This window comes from Rissa tridactyla, chromosome 5, assembly GCF_028500815.1.
Source record: "Rissa tridactyla isolate bRisTri1 chromosome 5, bRisTri1.patW.cur.20221130, whole genome shotgun sequence".
Classification (NCBI taxonomy): domain Eukaryota; kingdom Metazoa; phylum Chordata; class Aves; order Charadriiformes; family Laridae; genus Rissa; species Rissa tridactyla.
In genome coordinates, this window is record NC_071470.1 from 54485630 (window position 1) to 54500330 (window position 14701).

The window sequence follows — 14701 nt, forward strand, 5'->3', positions numbered from 1 at the left end:
GCCATGTAGCCATGTCTTGGAATGATATGGCCAATTCACAGTAGATGTCTTCATACTGTATTACTTGCAAGTACAGAATGAGGTGGGAATCTCTTTTCCTTTAAGCATCTAAGGCACACGATTAAAAGGAAGACCATTATAACGTGCCCCTTATGTACTAAAAACTGAGAGGTGAAATTGTTCTTTTAAACTGCAAAACTAATCTTTTAATTTTCAAGTCCATTTTGTGGGGTTTTTTTGGTGTTTTACTAGTGCTTTTTTAAACATTTGGACTTGACTTAACATCATAAAGCTACTCAATCTCCACTAGCACAGAAGGAACACGTGAAAGCAGCAAAAGATTTTTCCCAGCATTAATTCAAGCAATACCACTGTCCACTAATGAGGTGATCCTATTTTTGATGGTATCACAATATTAGACAATGAAAATAACATAGAGAACGAGCAGAAAAAAGTTATTCACCCCGCTGATTGCTCTCTCTGACCACATTACAACAGACAAAGACACAGTTCTTCGGATGCCCAAACTCATACACCACTCAAAGTTAGTCCGCTGAAACTGGGGAGTCCTTTTTTTGTTTAAGTTATAGCTGGGGGAAAAAAATAATCAAAGAAAGTCAAATGAAGCAACACCCCCCACTTCCCCTTGTCCTAAGAGGGCAGAGAAAACAGGGAGATTGGGTCAGAAAGAGACTTACAACACTGGGACAAACTTGGGGAGACTCTGAGTGCGGGGTTTCGGATCTGCTCTCCGGTGAAACCTTCTCTTCTGTTACTGTTTACACGTTGAACCAATGCCTCTGTTATCACTTGTTCCGCACAACAGCAAAGGCGACTTCCCAAACATAGGACCAAGCAGGGAACTGCAGGCTTACTTGCAGTGTGTCTTTTACTGAAAAATACATTTTATTTATCATAACATTCAAAAAAACCCAACAAAACAAAACAAGAAACCCCAACATGATAACAAATGCTAACTCGTTCAGTTACAAACTTTGGTACTCGGCGGTTTCAGACAGTCCGTTCTCGCGTGGTCGTGACATGCTGAAGCGTTCCCGATGCGCAACACGCTGCTAGTGCAATTCTTGGAGCGATTCCCTGGTCCTTCAATCCCAGGCTCATGGCATCCTGCAGCGGCACCACTTGGGGCTTCGGCTACGCACTTGCCACAGTGTTGTCTACGTTGAGAGCAGCTCAAAGAGTCCGTTTTTCTCCAGTTATATATCTTCTTTTTAAAATCTTTTTCCCCCCACAGGCAACAATCATCAACGCAATGTGTTCACGGCATTTTCCCCTTTGCCTTGTAGCCCACCGCTCCCTCATCAGACATACCACCCACATCCTCTTAACAGTCATTATCCTTACTTCACATTTGCACTTTTAAATATCTTTACAATGATAACCCACCCCCTTAAAAAAGGGGGCGGGAAAAAAAGAGGAAAAAAGAAAAGAAGAAAAAGGGGCAAAAAAACACAAGCATTTTTAAAGTAGTGTATGTGTTCTCAGGTAGCCACAAGTTAGTGGTAATTTATAAGCATAAGGAATGACACTTTAGCCATCAACACTAGAAAGTAAAGGCAGCTTTGAATGCAGACAAGAAAACAAAAAACCCCAACCACACAACCCATAAATACATTTTAAATCATTCACCAAGTGATTCACCAAGGATTAAATTTAACCAAGTGAAACCGACCCTGCGAGAAGGCAGCAGAACAACATTTGTGCATCACTCCAGTCCCGCGCAAACTTTTAATTGGATCCTGACCTAAAAAGCAGGGAAGCGTCTGTCGGGCTGTTGCAGACCTGGAACCCCGGCGGCAGGGCTGGGGGGGGGAGCTCGAGTGGTGCATAGGATTTTGCCCTGCTTTGCACGCGGGGTGAATTTCAGCTGTAACGTACTATAACTGCACCGTGAAACATACAATACTAGCAGCCTGCGAACCCTGACATGGAGGGCTTGACTCTGATCCAAGATATGTGGTCACACATCACCCCATCAGCTGGAGAAATTCACCACGGGATACACATGGAGGAGCACCATATTACCGGATATTTTTTTTCTGGCGACCTTTCACAGCTCTATCTGCTGGGTCTGGCTAGACTCAAGCCCGGAGCTCCGGTTTTGTACATATGAAGTGAAGAACCCGGGACTCGGGTCTGCAAGGCGCTCTGGGCCAAGTTCAGCAAAGTGTTGTGCTGACGGGTCAAAAAAAAAACACCACCCAAAGAGACTGCACTTCCACTGAAATTCCCAGGCATCTGCTTCGATTTTTGAAGTTAAGAGATGCACGTGAAGGCTTTGCTGGACTGGGTCTGCGAAGCGCAGCTCCTTGCAAAACTGACCCCCTGATGTAAACATGGAGTGTCTTTAGTAACAGACAAAATTAAGCAAACGCTGTTTGACATTAGAATCGACACATTCCACTGAAGAAATCTCCCCTGAGAAAATAAATAGCTGGTGGCATTGCCTCATTTCATGGCTTTCGTCTCCACGGGCAGTTAAAAAAAAACCCTGCAAAATTTTCCTCCAACAAATAAATGTCGAAATCGCGGGCACTTTGTTTTCTCGACATTTTTTTCCTTTCAAGTACACCGGGTGAAACTGTAAACCCTGAGTCCGTGTGTGCAAACCCGTGTCTTGTAAACTGCAACGTGAAAGTTCGCCCCAAGCACCGATAGAGGAAAAGATAGGACAAAACAGTTTTAAACAGAGATGCTAGTATTATAAAGTACGTACCGCGCACATGTATGTCACAGTGGACGATCTACTCTGGTACCTGCACTGCCCTGCAGTCCCAAGTACTGTTCCGTTTAACACCGATACTCTCCTAGTAACCTGTACGGACTTATCAGTCGTGAAAACAGCGAAGACGCATTCATTTTCTGTAAGAGGCATCCAGCCCAAATCCCCGTAGGAAGTTAGAGCTTGTAACTGTAAACCCGGCAAGCAAAGAGCACGGGGACTAAGCTTACAGGATACGTGCTCCGGCCGGGCACGCCAGGCTCTTTTAAAAAGGCTAGCATAGTATTTTTTCATTGGATTTTCGCAATGATGAAGAGAAATGAGAAGACACATGTTAAATCACTCACTATCTGTATACTTGCAGTGCTTTTCATCCTGAGGGCAATTTCAATTTGTGCCTGTAAACAAACAAATGGCATTGAAATAGAATCTCACGCGTATGGTTAAAGACAGTTGTATCTGAGTTTTCTGTACCTTGTGAGTTACTCAGGAAAATTAAAACCTGGGGCTTTCTTTAAGAATGGGAAACCCTGAAACTTCCTTTGCAGCAGGAAACCTTGAGAACAGGTGCAGGGAAATCCTGCTGTAGGAAAATGCTTAAGTACAGACTTTTGGGTTTTGCATTTAAATTTTAAATTTCCAACCCGTTTCCTCCAGAAAGCTTTATACTAAATAATTCAGGCTTGATCTTACATTTATTGGCTTCCCACAGTGCTTCACTGAAGTGAAATTTTGGGCAGGGAACACACCATTGTAATTTAGTTTTACTGTCGTGATAACAAATCTCTCTTGCTGAGACGAACTGGTTGCTGGCAACAAAAGAATCAGTTTAGGCAGAGTTGGTAGAGACATATGGACATATATATCACTGCATTTTAAGTAATCTTAGTTTATATTTCCTGTTCAAAAGAGAAATATTTTCTTAGCAAATACAGATAGCGTGGATGTAGCCCTCAGATAAACCTGCCAAAAAACAGCTAAAGAAAAGAGTACATACCATTGGGGCTGCAACATCAAAAATCTCCCCTCACAGGGGAATCACCAGGATTATGTTTTCAGCAATGTTGCAATTTAAGGAAGAATGCAGTGCAGTCTTACAGAAAAATAAATGCTGTCCTCTCCTTTAGAATCAGGTTCTAAAAATATTACATTCAATTTCTGGCTTTCCAGTATTTAAACACTGTCATAATTAAGGCAACTTGTGATGTTCAACACAGTACAGAGGAGCAAACAAAACCCGAAATCAATCAAGTGTGTCTTCTGACATTTACACAATCCGTTCTGAACCATGCCAAAAATTAAACACTAACGATAATCCTAACACTACAGATCTCTCCGTTTGCAATTCCAAGTGCAGAAGTACAGAGTACAAAACGGACGTCGGATCGCAAATTGTCACCGAAACCTATGGGGAAGACCCTCATTTACTGCAATGGGAGAGCGCTGAGGGCTTTTTTTTTTTCTTTGTTTTTTTTTTTTTAAGAGTTGCAGGGCTGCCCTGGATCATCACGACGCGTTCCAGGGACCTGGACGAAGCTGCATGTCGGTCCACACCGAAACACTGCTGCATTTACAGCCCGCGCTTTACAAAGAGCTGTAGTGGCACTACTGCCGCCAGCCACCAGCACAGGGTCACCGCCCAACGCCTGCGGATTGGCTTCCGTATAAAAACAACTTTGCAGAAAATAATGCTGTAAATTTAGTGTCGCTTGCATAATTAAATGTATCCGTACTCCAAAATTGGGGGGGTATTTAGGAGAAAACAAGAAACTTACATGTTTGTTTTGTATGATGAAGCAAAAAAAAAGATAAAACTGTAGAAGCAGTTTTTAGGATGAATGTTTAGAGTTACCGAGTGTGTCTCAGATTAAAGGAGCATGATTCTTCTTCCTTATCCCTGTAAAAAAAACCCAAACAAACAGTAAAGCATCATTAATAAAAAGTAGGTTATTAGAGAGTTGCCACAACCATTTGAGCAATCTTTACTACTCCAGAGAAGTGCACAGTATCACCTCCGTTGTCATACTACTCTTCCTACTAATTTCCTAAGCTAATGCCAAGAATCAGACAATGGCATCTGACTTTTTAAACCCAGTCAGTGCTCGAGCAGCCTTATTTTTTGAGCAGAACCGATCCTTGCTGCCTGAGATGTGAAATGTGTGGTGCCTTATGACCCTGCAGTTCCCCACGGACTGTTCCTGGGGAGCCCCCCACACATAGGTAGACAGAGAGAAAAGCGTTCCGTCCTGGATTTAAGCGATCCCTCCAGAAGTTAAAGACCAGAGCACTTCACTTACAAACACAGCATCCAGCATGGTGTATGTAAGCAAAAGAGGAACAACCCGTAATCATGTGTTGTAAGATTTGTAGAGTTAAGACTTAAATACTGGCCCAGGAAAGCATCCCGGACAAGAAAAGTAATTAAGCTCACAATTAACTTTCATTGGTATCAATGTTAAGCACTATTTCACAGAATCACAGAATGGTTTGGGTTGGAAGGGACCTTAAAGATCGTCTAGTTCCAACCCCCTGCCACGGGCAGGGACACCTCCCACTAGACCAGGCTGCTCAGAGCCCCATCCAGCCTGGCCTTGAACACTTCCAGGGATGGGGCATCCACAACTTCCCTGGGCAACCTGTTCCAGTGTCTCACCACCCTCACGGTAAAGAATTTCTTCCTGATAGCTAATCCAAATCTCCCCTCTTCCAGTTTGAAGCCATCACCCCTCGTCCTATCACTACATGCCCTTGTAAAAAGTCCCTCCCCATCTTTCCTGTAGGCCCCCTTAAATGTTTCCTCAGTTTCCATTTATAGATTGCTTTATTAAATCAAATGCTAAAGCCCTTTTAGTTCTTGAAATATTCCTGTATTTCCCACTAAAATTGAGCAGGTGCTTTACTAAATTCTCAGCGAAGGCATCAGCATAAGTAAATCCTATGTACTGCATGTTTCACTGTAAGTTGACTTTTTGACTTAATAATGTAGAATATACGTTTTGCTGAATAGGGCACAACTAAAACAGAGTTTAAAAATACCAATTTATAAGCCTTTTTAAAAAAAAAAGGATTCGTATATGCTATCTACACAAAATTACTTTTAAAAGGCAGGCACAGATTGTCTGATGGCAGGTAGGAAGAAACACAACTAATAAGTACATTTGCATGCCTTGGTGAAAGAACTGCTCACATTTGCCTACTTTCACCACAAAAATAAATGCCCCACGTATTCCTGTAACTATCAGGTGGCTTCAGTTTAGGCACATGTTTGAACAGAGCAAGGAAAAATACCCCTCTAATATTGACAGTACAACTTAGTACAGTCACTTTCTACTTTGCTACATGTTATTTTCTCATTTGTTTACCTAAAACAAGGCATAAACTCCACAGAGTATATTGTGGAAATAGATAAGAAAGTTAAAAAAAGACATTTTCAGTCATTTAGGCTGGGAACAAGCTCCCTTTAGGCAAACTGCTTGCTACAGGTCGGCGCTGTCTGGATGCTAATGTGGGCAGATATGGCAAGTTTACTAGAACTGAAAATTAGCATTTTTTTTTTTTATATGAAGGAAGAAGTGCAGCAGGAAAATCCTGCTAAAAGCTCACCAACTACCGTGAACAAAGAGGAGGGAGGAAAGCGGCCTTGTGTTATCTCTCAGAAACACGTACGTATTCTCTAATATTTGCCGCCTATCAAAAATTCAAGAATTGTTCAGAAACTGCGTCTTTTAACTTGGATTTTGACAGAATCCAAATTGATAGGATCCATTTTATCCCATTGACTATGCAGGAAAGAGCACCGGCCACAGGGAGAAGCGCTGGAAGAGCAGCAGACGTGCAGAGGGTTCGGTGCCGACAGTGCCACGGGCATCGCACCACCACCAAAGCGTCAAGTCAACTCCATCATGCTGACCTCCAAGAGGTGACAGAGAGCAAAAATGGAGCAGTTCTTGACACGGTGACACAGTTTGTGAATGGACACGTGAACAAAATAGAGTAAAGAGGGAAGGCAGAGATTATGCCTGGTGCAGAAGGAAATACAAGAGTGGAAAGAAAGAGCATTCATTCAACTTATTTTGGCTAGTGAAAGAGAGGCCTGAAAGGACAGTATTTTATTCAAACCTCATGCTCATGTGATCAAATCTGGCTGGTTTAAAATTCATTTTAGGATATGCACAGCATTGCTGCAATCAAAAAAAATGTGATTTGATATGAAAGCAACTAGAATGAAAAAACAATCAACAGTTCACCTTCTGATTCATATGAAATCATACTCCTGTCCTTGTTAGAGGAAAAACACTACCCCAAGCAAACATATGTGTTTAATTAGGAAGAGGAAGACAAGAAAGATACAGGAAAAGAAGGGGAAACAAACAAAAAAAAGCAGATAAAAGAAAGAAGAAGAGAAAAAAACATCCAAAGGGATTTGAAAGTTATGTAGGTGAACGAAAATGCTGAGTAGGTACAAGGACGGGACAGAGTAACAGGAAGAGGTTATAGATGCGATTCCCCACTGGCATATATGTTATTTATGTTATTTTCCACTGAGAGCTATATGAATAACCAAGGTCTCATGACAAGCTAAATGCGTCTTGTAGCACACAGTTAAAATGATTTGTTTTACTGACTTTCAGAACAGGTCAAGAAAAAACCCCCCACATCGCATCCATTATACATGGGCAGGACACCCGCCTACCTCAGCAGGTCCGAGACGGCAGGGAGGGGGCATCCCTCTCTGTATTCGACAACATGCATCTGGGCATCACTAAAGGTAAGAGATGAAAGGCTTCAAACTGCTGAAAGACCTTCTGTAATAACTACAAAAGTTTCTGCATCACTGATCTTTTGGGGCAGCTTTCACACCGGCCTTGCAACGGCAGGGCTCCGACAGAAAAGCAGAGCATGGACGCAGTTAATATCACCAATAAGAAAGAGCAACTTGCCGAGCGCATCACCTCCCGCAGTGGTACACCAGGCATTGCAGGCAAGCTACCTGCGTGGCATGGCAGGATAACCCCTGGGAAACGAGTGGCAAATCACACTGGGAAATATGTTTGACTTTTTAAGAGTGAAATAAGATTCCTCGTGCTGGCCGTCTGAATCTGGCCTTAAGAGCAAATGGAAAAAACAAATGCCTTTTGCCATTTTATCTAACTACCCTTCAGTTTAGTCTTCAGTTTTGAAGACTTCACTGACAAGATCAAGTGGAGTAGCACCGCAGAGCTCAACTTCAATTGGTACTTTGCCTATCCTGAGTGACCTCATAAGGGGCAATAAAAATAACTTTGTTTCTACCCAAGATAAAAGAATGGCATTTCTGAGACAAAGTATTTACAAGCAGAGAAGTAAGCACATAAATCATTTCAGTAAGGCTTCATTCAACAAGTAATCTACTACGCTGTAGTAATGATGCAAATTAAAAGAACTACAGGAGCAAAAAAAGATGACACAAACACCAGCAGAAAAAATTTACCCTCAAGCATGTGACCTGAACAAAACTCAGCCCAAACTGGTGACAAATCCAAACCTCTGACTGTTGCCGCTGTTTCTCTTTGCCTCTTGATATACCCCAAGAAGAAACTCTGCGAGTCTTCAGTAAGCCACAAAGGACTTTGGCAGCTCTGCCCAATACCACCCATGACAAAGATGAGCCCTGTGTTTTAAAGCAAGAGGCAAGAGGAGCAGCAACACCCATCCTGAAGGCACCTTGCTAATATTTCAGCTATTTTAAAATGAAATGTCATCGTTCCTTGGTTATTTTGCGCAAGACATCCTGCACCCTGGTTTCGATGCATGCTGTATGCCCAGCCCCGTGCCCTCCTTCTTGCTCCAGACCGGACACTCAACGCTCCCACACGCGCATCCCCGAATTTGGATGCTGTCCCTGGGTTACAGCTCCAGGTAACCGGACACTGGTGGGACTGAGGCGGGCCAAGCTCGGAGTAGCCGTGCGAAATTGTAATTTGCAGCACTGTGCGTAGGCTCTGCTGGAGCCCTCCTGCAGTGCAGGCAGCTGCAGGCACCCCTGTCCACAGCCCCACAGCACTGGGGGAAGATGCCAGCATCTACCCCACGCATCCTGTTCCCTCTTCCCGCTAACAAGAAGGACCCGAAGTCAGGGTTTGCCTCCATCAGATCCCCCTCCTGCTCTTCCCGAGGATGGGGAGAAGCAGGGGTTCAGGGCAGAGAGGAAAGGAAGAGAGGAAATTCCTCACCGAGAGGTGAGGAATTCGGGATGCGCTGCTGAGGCAGAGGGGTCGTTTCGTGGCTTGCAAGGTGGGTCCAGAGGAGATGCCCAGCAGCAGTCCCCTCACCAGGAGCAAGGGGACCCCACTGAGACAGGGCCCTCCAGCCATGGGGCTGTGCAAATAAGAGCTGTGTGACGAGCAACTACTGTGCTTCTACTGAAGGGTTATTTACCTGCTCTGAGGAACACTAAACTGCATCTACAGGTGTGTGTAACCTTTGCATTTCTATGTTACGCCTACATTTTAAGTCCTAGTGAGGGCCTACCTGCAGCCCCCAGGCCATTACCATTACTTACCTGCCTTGAGGAGAAGCTGTGGCACAGCTTCCGTTCAGCTGGTAACCTGGTTGGCCCTTAAGCATTGCTGGTGACCACCATGCCCAACAGCCTGCACTGACTCACCTGTGCTCTTCACCGGTGCTCCACCACAAAGCGCATGGTGGTGCCATCGAAGGATGGTGGTGCAACGATCCGTGGGCCCGTGGCTGGCGCCGTGATGCTGATGACTGGCTTTGCCTCAGTTGCCCCACGTCGGGGTGGTGGTGGGCCCTTGCCGGTGGCCACGTAGTAGGGGCTCTCGGCAAAAGTCGCCTCTGCTGTTGCCGGGCTGCCGGGTTCAGCTGGGGCACTGGCATCGCTGCCCGGGTGGGATAGCGGACGCGGCAGGGCACTGGCGGGCAGCATGGCAGGCAGGAGGCCGGGGTAGAGCATGTATGTGGCACCGTAGGCCCCAGCGTTGAGGGCCAGGGGCGAGAGAGGCAGCGGGACGGGGGCGACGGCCGGCTGCTGGGGCACCGGCACCTCCACGTACTGCCCGGTCTCGGGGTCGAAGAGGCGCCGCTTGAGGGGCTGCTGCACCGGCGTGTCCACCAGGTAGTACTGCCCGGTGCTCACGTCCAGCAGCACCTTGCGCTGCGTCTGCGGGAAGGGCTCGGCCGCCGTCGCCGCGGCGGGCACGGAGGGCGAGAAGCAGAGGAGCGGCGGCGGGGCGGCGCCAGGCAGGGCGGCGAAGGGCAGCGGCGGGCGGTAGAGGGCGGCCGGGGGACCCTCGGCGGACGGCGGGGCCGGGGCGGCGGGGGGGTCCTCGGCGGGCGGGGGTGCGGGGGGGTTCGCAGGACTGCCGGGGCGCTTGGCGGTGCCGAAGGGCTGGAGGCTGCACAGCGCTGTCGCCGCCGCCGTCGCCGACACCGGGCTGGGGCGGACGCCGCCGCCCGCCCCCGACACCGGCACCGGGGAAGGGGGGGAGCCGGGCTCGGGGGCCGCCTTCAGCGGCAGGGCCAGGTAGTTCCCGCAGTCCGGGCCGCGCTCCGCATCGCCGCCCCCCGCGGGCAGCCGGGGGGAGCGCGGCGCCGCCTGGCCCCGCAGGCCGCCTTCGGAGGGGGGTTTGCCCGGCGGAGGGGCTGCGGCTCCTCCGCGGAGGGTGAGGAGGGCGCGGGGGGCGGCGGGGGGCTCGGCGCGGGGGGGCGGCGGGCCGCGCTGCCGCTGCCGGGCCAGGCTCTCGAAGGCGGCCGCCTTGGCCGAGACCTTGTCGGCGGCGTTGTTGGAGGGGCGTCGGGGCAGCCGCTCGCTGCCCGGCCCTTTGCCCGACGGCTCCTCCGCCTTATCCGCCGGCGGCGGGGCGGGAGCGGCGGCGGCGGGGGGAGTCGGCCGGGCCCCGGCGCCCCGCTCCTGGCTGGCGATGAGGGAGAGGACGTGGCTGTCGGTGATGGGCAGCGGGTCGCTCTTGCGCTTCCACTCGCGCTTGTTGAAGCTGTACAGCTCCTCCATGCTCCGCACCGCCGCCGTCAGCTTCTCCAGCGCGTTTTGTACCGGCGCCGCCTTGCTCTCCTCCCGCGGGTCCTCCTCCGGCCCCCGGCCCCTCTCGGCGGGAGGCGGCGGAGGCTGGTTCCGCCAGGGCGCGGCGGATTTGGAGACGATCTTCAGCACGGACGGCTGGCGCGGGTCGCTCTTGTTGGGGGCGATGGTGGCCACCGGCAGCCTTCCCGAGGTGCGGTGCACCAGGACGGTGCCCTCCGGGGGGCAGGCCGGCGCCCTGCCCGCCGCCTTGGCCCCCGCCTCGCTGGGCTTGGTGCTGGCGTGGCCGACCGCCTGGCAGGTGATGACCACCGGGGAGAGGGACCTGGGGACGCCGGCGATGACCAGCTGCTGCCGGGGCTTCTGCTCCTGGCCACCCTGGTCGGAGGCGACGCTGCCCTTGTCGCTGCTGTTATCCCCGGAGTCGCAGCTGTAGGAGCTTTTGATGAGCTTCCGCACGTCCCGCACCTGGTGGAGGGGTCCCTGGGCTCTGTGCTTGCCGTCCCTCACGTCGCGCACCAGGAACTGCGGCACCTTGTCGGGGCCGTCGCCGGCCTTGGGCAGCTTGGGCTGCTGGCCCCTGCCCTCCTCCGGCGGCCGGACGGCGATCCGCGGCGTCAGCAGCTGGGCGATGCTGAAGGCGGCGTCCCGGGGCTGCTGCAGGCTGCCCAGGCTGATCTTGATCTCGGGGGGTTTGGGCTTGGCGGCGGGGGGCGAGGAGGAGGCGGTGGCGGAGCACTTGGTGGCCCGCTTGCCGGGCTCCTTCTCGCGGGGGTTGTGCTGGATGGCGGGGACAAACAGGCGGGACATCTTGGTGGACTTGCCGGCGGAGATCTCGCCCAGGTCGGCCCGCCAGTCGTGCCTGGGGGAGAGCTTCAGCTTGCCGACGGGCGCCCTCTCCTCCTTCCTCTCTGCCTCCCGTTCCTTCCACGACCTGAAGGCGCTGTTCTGGCTGCGGAGGAAGGTGGCCTTGATGGCCTCTGAGGCGCTGCGCTTCACCTCGCACAGCTCCTCCGACAGCGCTCGGTCCAGGCTGCGGCTCCCCTCGCGGGGCGTCGACGCCTTGGAGGCCGGTGACCGGCCGCCGCCCTCGCCCGCCTCCTCCGCCGTCGCCGCGGTGCTGTCCGAGCCGCCCTCCGAGTGCCGGGAACTCTGCCGCTGCACGCCGCCGCCCTCCCGCTGCCGCTCCCGGCCGCCGCCGCTGCCGGCGGGCTCCGTCTCCCGGCCGGCGCTCAGCCCGGTGTAGGAGGTGTCGGTGATCTCGCCCCGCTCCATCTTGAACTCGTGCTCCAGCTGCATCTTCTTGGAGATGACGTTTTTGAGGAGGCTGGAAGCGAACTTGGACTTCTTGCTGGGCGCCCCCCCGCCGCCCTCCGCCGCCGGCGGCTCCCCACCGCCCGCCTCGGGGGGCTGCCCGGCCTCGGGCGCATGGCCGAGGTCCAGCAGGGTCACCACCCGGGAGCCCGCCCGCAGCCGCCGCGGCGCCTCGACGTGGGCGATCTCCCCGTCGAGCTTGCTGACCACGAACTCGAGGGCTTTGGTCTGTGAGCGGCCGGAGCGCAGCAGGCTGGGCTCGGCTCTCGGCCCCAGGCTGCCGCACTTGAGGTCCAGGTAGGTGGACCAGCGGTTGATGCCCAGGGCATTGTCGGGCAGAGAGGCGGAGGAGGCGCGGGAGCTGGGGCGCAGGGTGTCGAAGTAGGGGTACGCCAGGCTGCGGAAAGCCCTGGCCGTCAGGTTTCGCACTTCTTTGTCGGCATCGTCCAGCTCGCTGACGGCGCTGGAGGCGCCGCTGGAGTGTTCCCCGGCCCTGCCGGCCCCGCACCGCGTCTGCAGCCGCGCGGGGACCGCGATGAATTTTTTCGCGTGGTCGCGGACCGCGTCCGGTTTTAAACTCGCGTTGCGTTCAGCAGCCGCGGGGACACGGAGGCTCATGTCGCCTTCATGCTTGGCAGCGTAAGTAGTGTTTTGCTTTCCGCGCACGTTGCTAGACTCATTTATAGCCCGGGAAGCGGCTTTGATTGATAGGAGAAGCTGGGCGGCAGGGCTCCCGCCGGGGCGGCCGGGCTGCTTGGACCGGCTTTCCCCCGAGCTGGCGCGCTTGTCCCCGCCGGGGGTGTCGTGTTCGGAGGTAAGGCTGATGATCTCGGTGCTGCTGGTGTTGTCGATGCTGTCCGTCTGGTTGTTGGGGTCGCTGGTGGTCGTGCTGAGGTAGCAGCTATTCTCCTCCTCCTCCTCCTCCGTCTGCGTGTCCCCCGGGGTCTCGTCGCTCCCGAAGGAGGCGTAGTCCACGAAGGAGTAGATCACGTTGTTGTCCTCGAAGTCCCAGCGGGCGGCCAGCCCCGCGTCGAAGTCCATGTCGTGGTCCACCTCGCTCAGCTGGATCTCCTGCGTGCTGATATAGTGCGCCTCGTCGCGGCCGCCGCCGGGGGGGATGCCCGGGGGGGCGCCGGGGGGGGCCGCCTTGCGCCCCGCGTCCGCGTCCTCCTCGCTTTCGTAGCCGAAAGAGGACGAGGAGGTTTTACCCTCCGTCGACACCGGATCGCCCATTGCGGGAAAGCCGCCCGCCTTGTTCACCGGCGAAGGGCAGGAGGAGGAGGAGGACTCCGGGCAGCCCCCCGCCTCCGGCGGCCCGCCGCTCCCCGCCGCCCCCCCGGAGCCGGACTCAGCGCCGCATCCCGCCGCCACCGCCGCGCCCGGGGAAGGCGGGCGATCTCGCCCGCCGTCCGAGGATGCTGGCCCCGCGGCCCCGCCCGGCGGCCCGCCGCTCGCCGAGCCGCTAACATCCCCAGTCCCGCCGGCTCCGCTTTCCAGTGCGGGACCGGCCGCTCGCTCCTCGCCGCCGGCCGGGGCCAGCTCGGGAGTCTGGCGGCTCTCCTCCGGCCCCCGCGGCGAGACGCGGATCTCCACGTACTCCGCCTCCTCCTCCTTGATGGCCGCCTCCGGGCTCGGGCCCCGTCCCGCCGCCGTGCCCTCGGGGCCGGCTGGGAGGCCGGCGGGCGACTGGCCGGGCGCGTCCATGCCGGGGCCGTCGGGGCGCGGCAGTGGCCCGAGGGGGCGGGCAGGCACGTGCCGGCAGGGACGGACAGCGCCACGGGGACGGGCAGGACCTGGGGGGGTGGCAGCGGGCCGCCCACCCCCTGCCCTCCCCTCCCCTTCTTCCCTTCCCCCTCCTTCTCTCCTCTCCTCTGTGGAGGAGGGCATCACCGCCGGGGGGCGGAGGGGTCGGGCCGGGCCGGGCTCGGCTCCCCCCCCGGCGTCGTAGCCAGCCGCGGGACAGCGGAGGCCCGCTCGGTCGCCCGGGGAAAGGGGAGGGGGCAGAGGGTGGCCGGTCGCCCTGCGGGGGAGTCCCGAACGGGCCCAGGTTTTTCCGAGGTGGGCGTCACTTGTCCGGTCCCAGGCGCAGACTATACATAGAGCCGGTGTCACTTATGCCGGTTGAACAAAACCCTATTTTAAACGCCTGTGTTTGCCGGAATAAAGGCGCCCGGCCCCCCCGTGGAAGGGGAGAGCCGCCCCTGCCTCCAAAGATGCTGCTGCTGAGCCGGCGGCATTGGCTGGAAAAAGCATCTCCCAGGGCACCGGCCGAGCATGCAGGCTTGCCTACTCTGAACGCGCCCTCGTCCCACACGCAGCAGTGGCTAAACAGCTTTTTTCTTCCTCAAACTAACCCCCTACACCCCACATCCCCACTCGCAGGAGGTGCGTTGCAGAGGGGTGCACTGTGGATGCCAGCATTGCAGAGGGGTGCACTGTGCTTTCGCAGCGGCCCAGAGAGCCACTGGCCAGGGGCTGCGAGCTGCCCTTTTCCAGGAAAAGCCGTTTTAGACATAACCAGCACCTAGGACCTATTAACAGGCATTTCTATGGTATGCCTGACCTTTGGTGACAGGGCTTTACTGAACGGTCCCCAAGATGACACA

The 14701-nt window shown here is 54.0% G+C and overlaps 1 protein-coding gene across 1 annotated transcript; it reads right to left on the reverse strand.

The window, feature by feature from the left end:
- Nucleotides 1-887: 887 nt before the first annotated feature.
- Nucleotides 888-13835, reverse strand: C5H4orf54 (chromosome 5 C4orf54 homolog). Its single transcript, XM_054202164.1, has 2 exons — nucleotides 9390-13835; nucleotides 888-4640 (listed from the first exon to the last, which is right to left on the reverse strand). The coding sequence occupies exon 1, from the start codon at nucleotides 13797-13799 to the stop codon at nucleotides 9399-9401; it is 4401 nt and encodes a 1466-aa protein (XP_054058139.1). The 5' UTR covers nucleotides 13800-13835; the 3' UTR covers nucleotides 888-4640; nucleotides 9390-9398.
- Between the last annotated feature and the right edge of the window lie 866 nt (nucleotides 13836-14701).

What these genes read in the sequence shown, in the direction of transcription:
- C5H4orf54 (XM_054202164.1), bottom strand. Translation starts at nt 13,799, where the DNA reads ATGGACGCGCCCGGCCAGTCGCCCGCCGGCCTCCCAGCCGGCCCCGAG.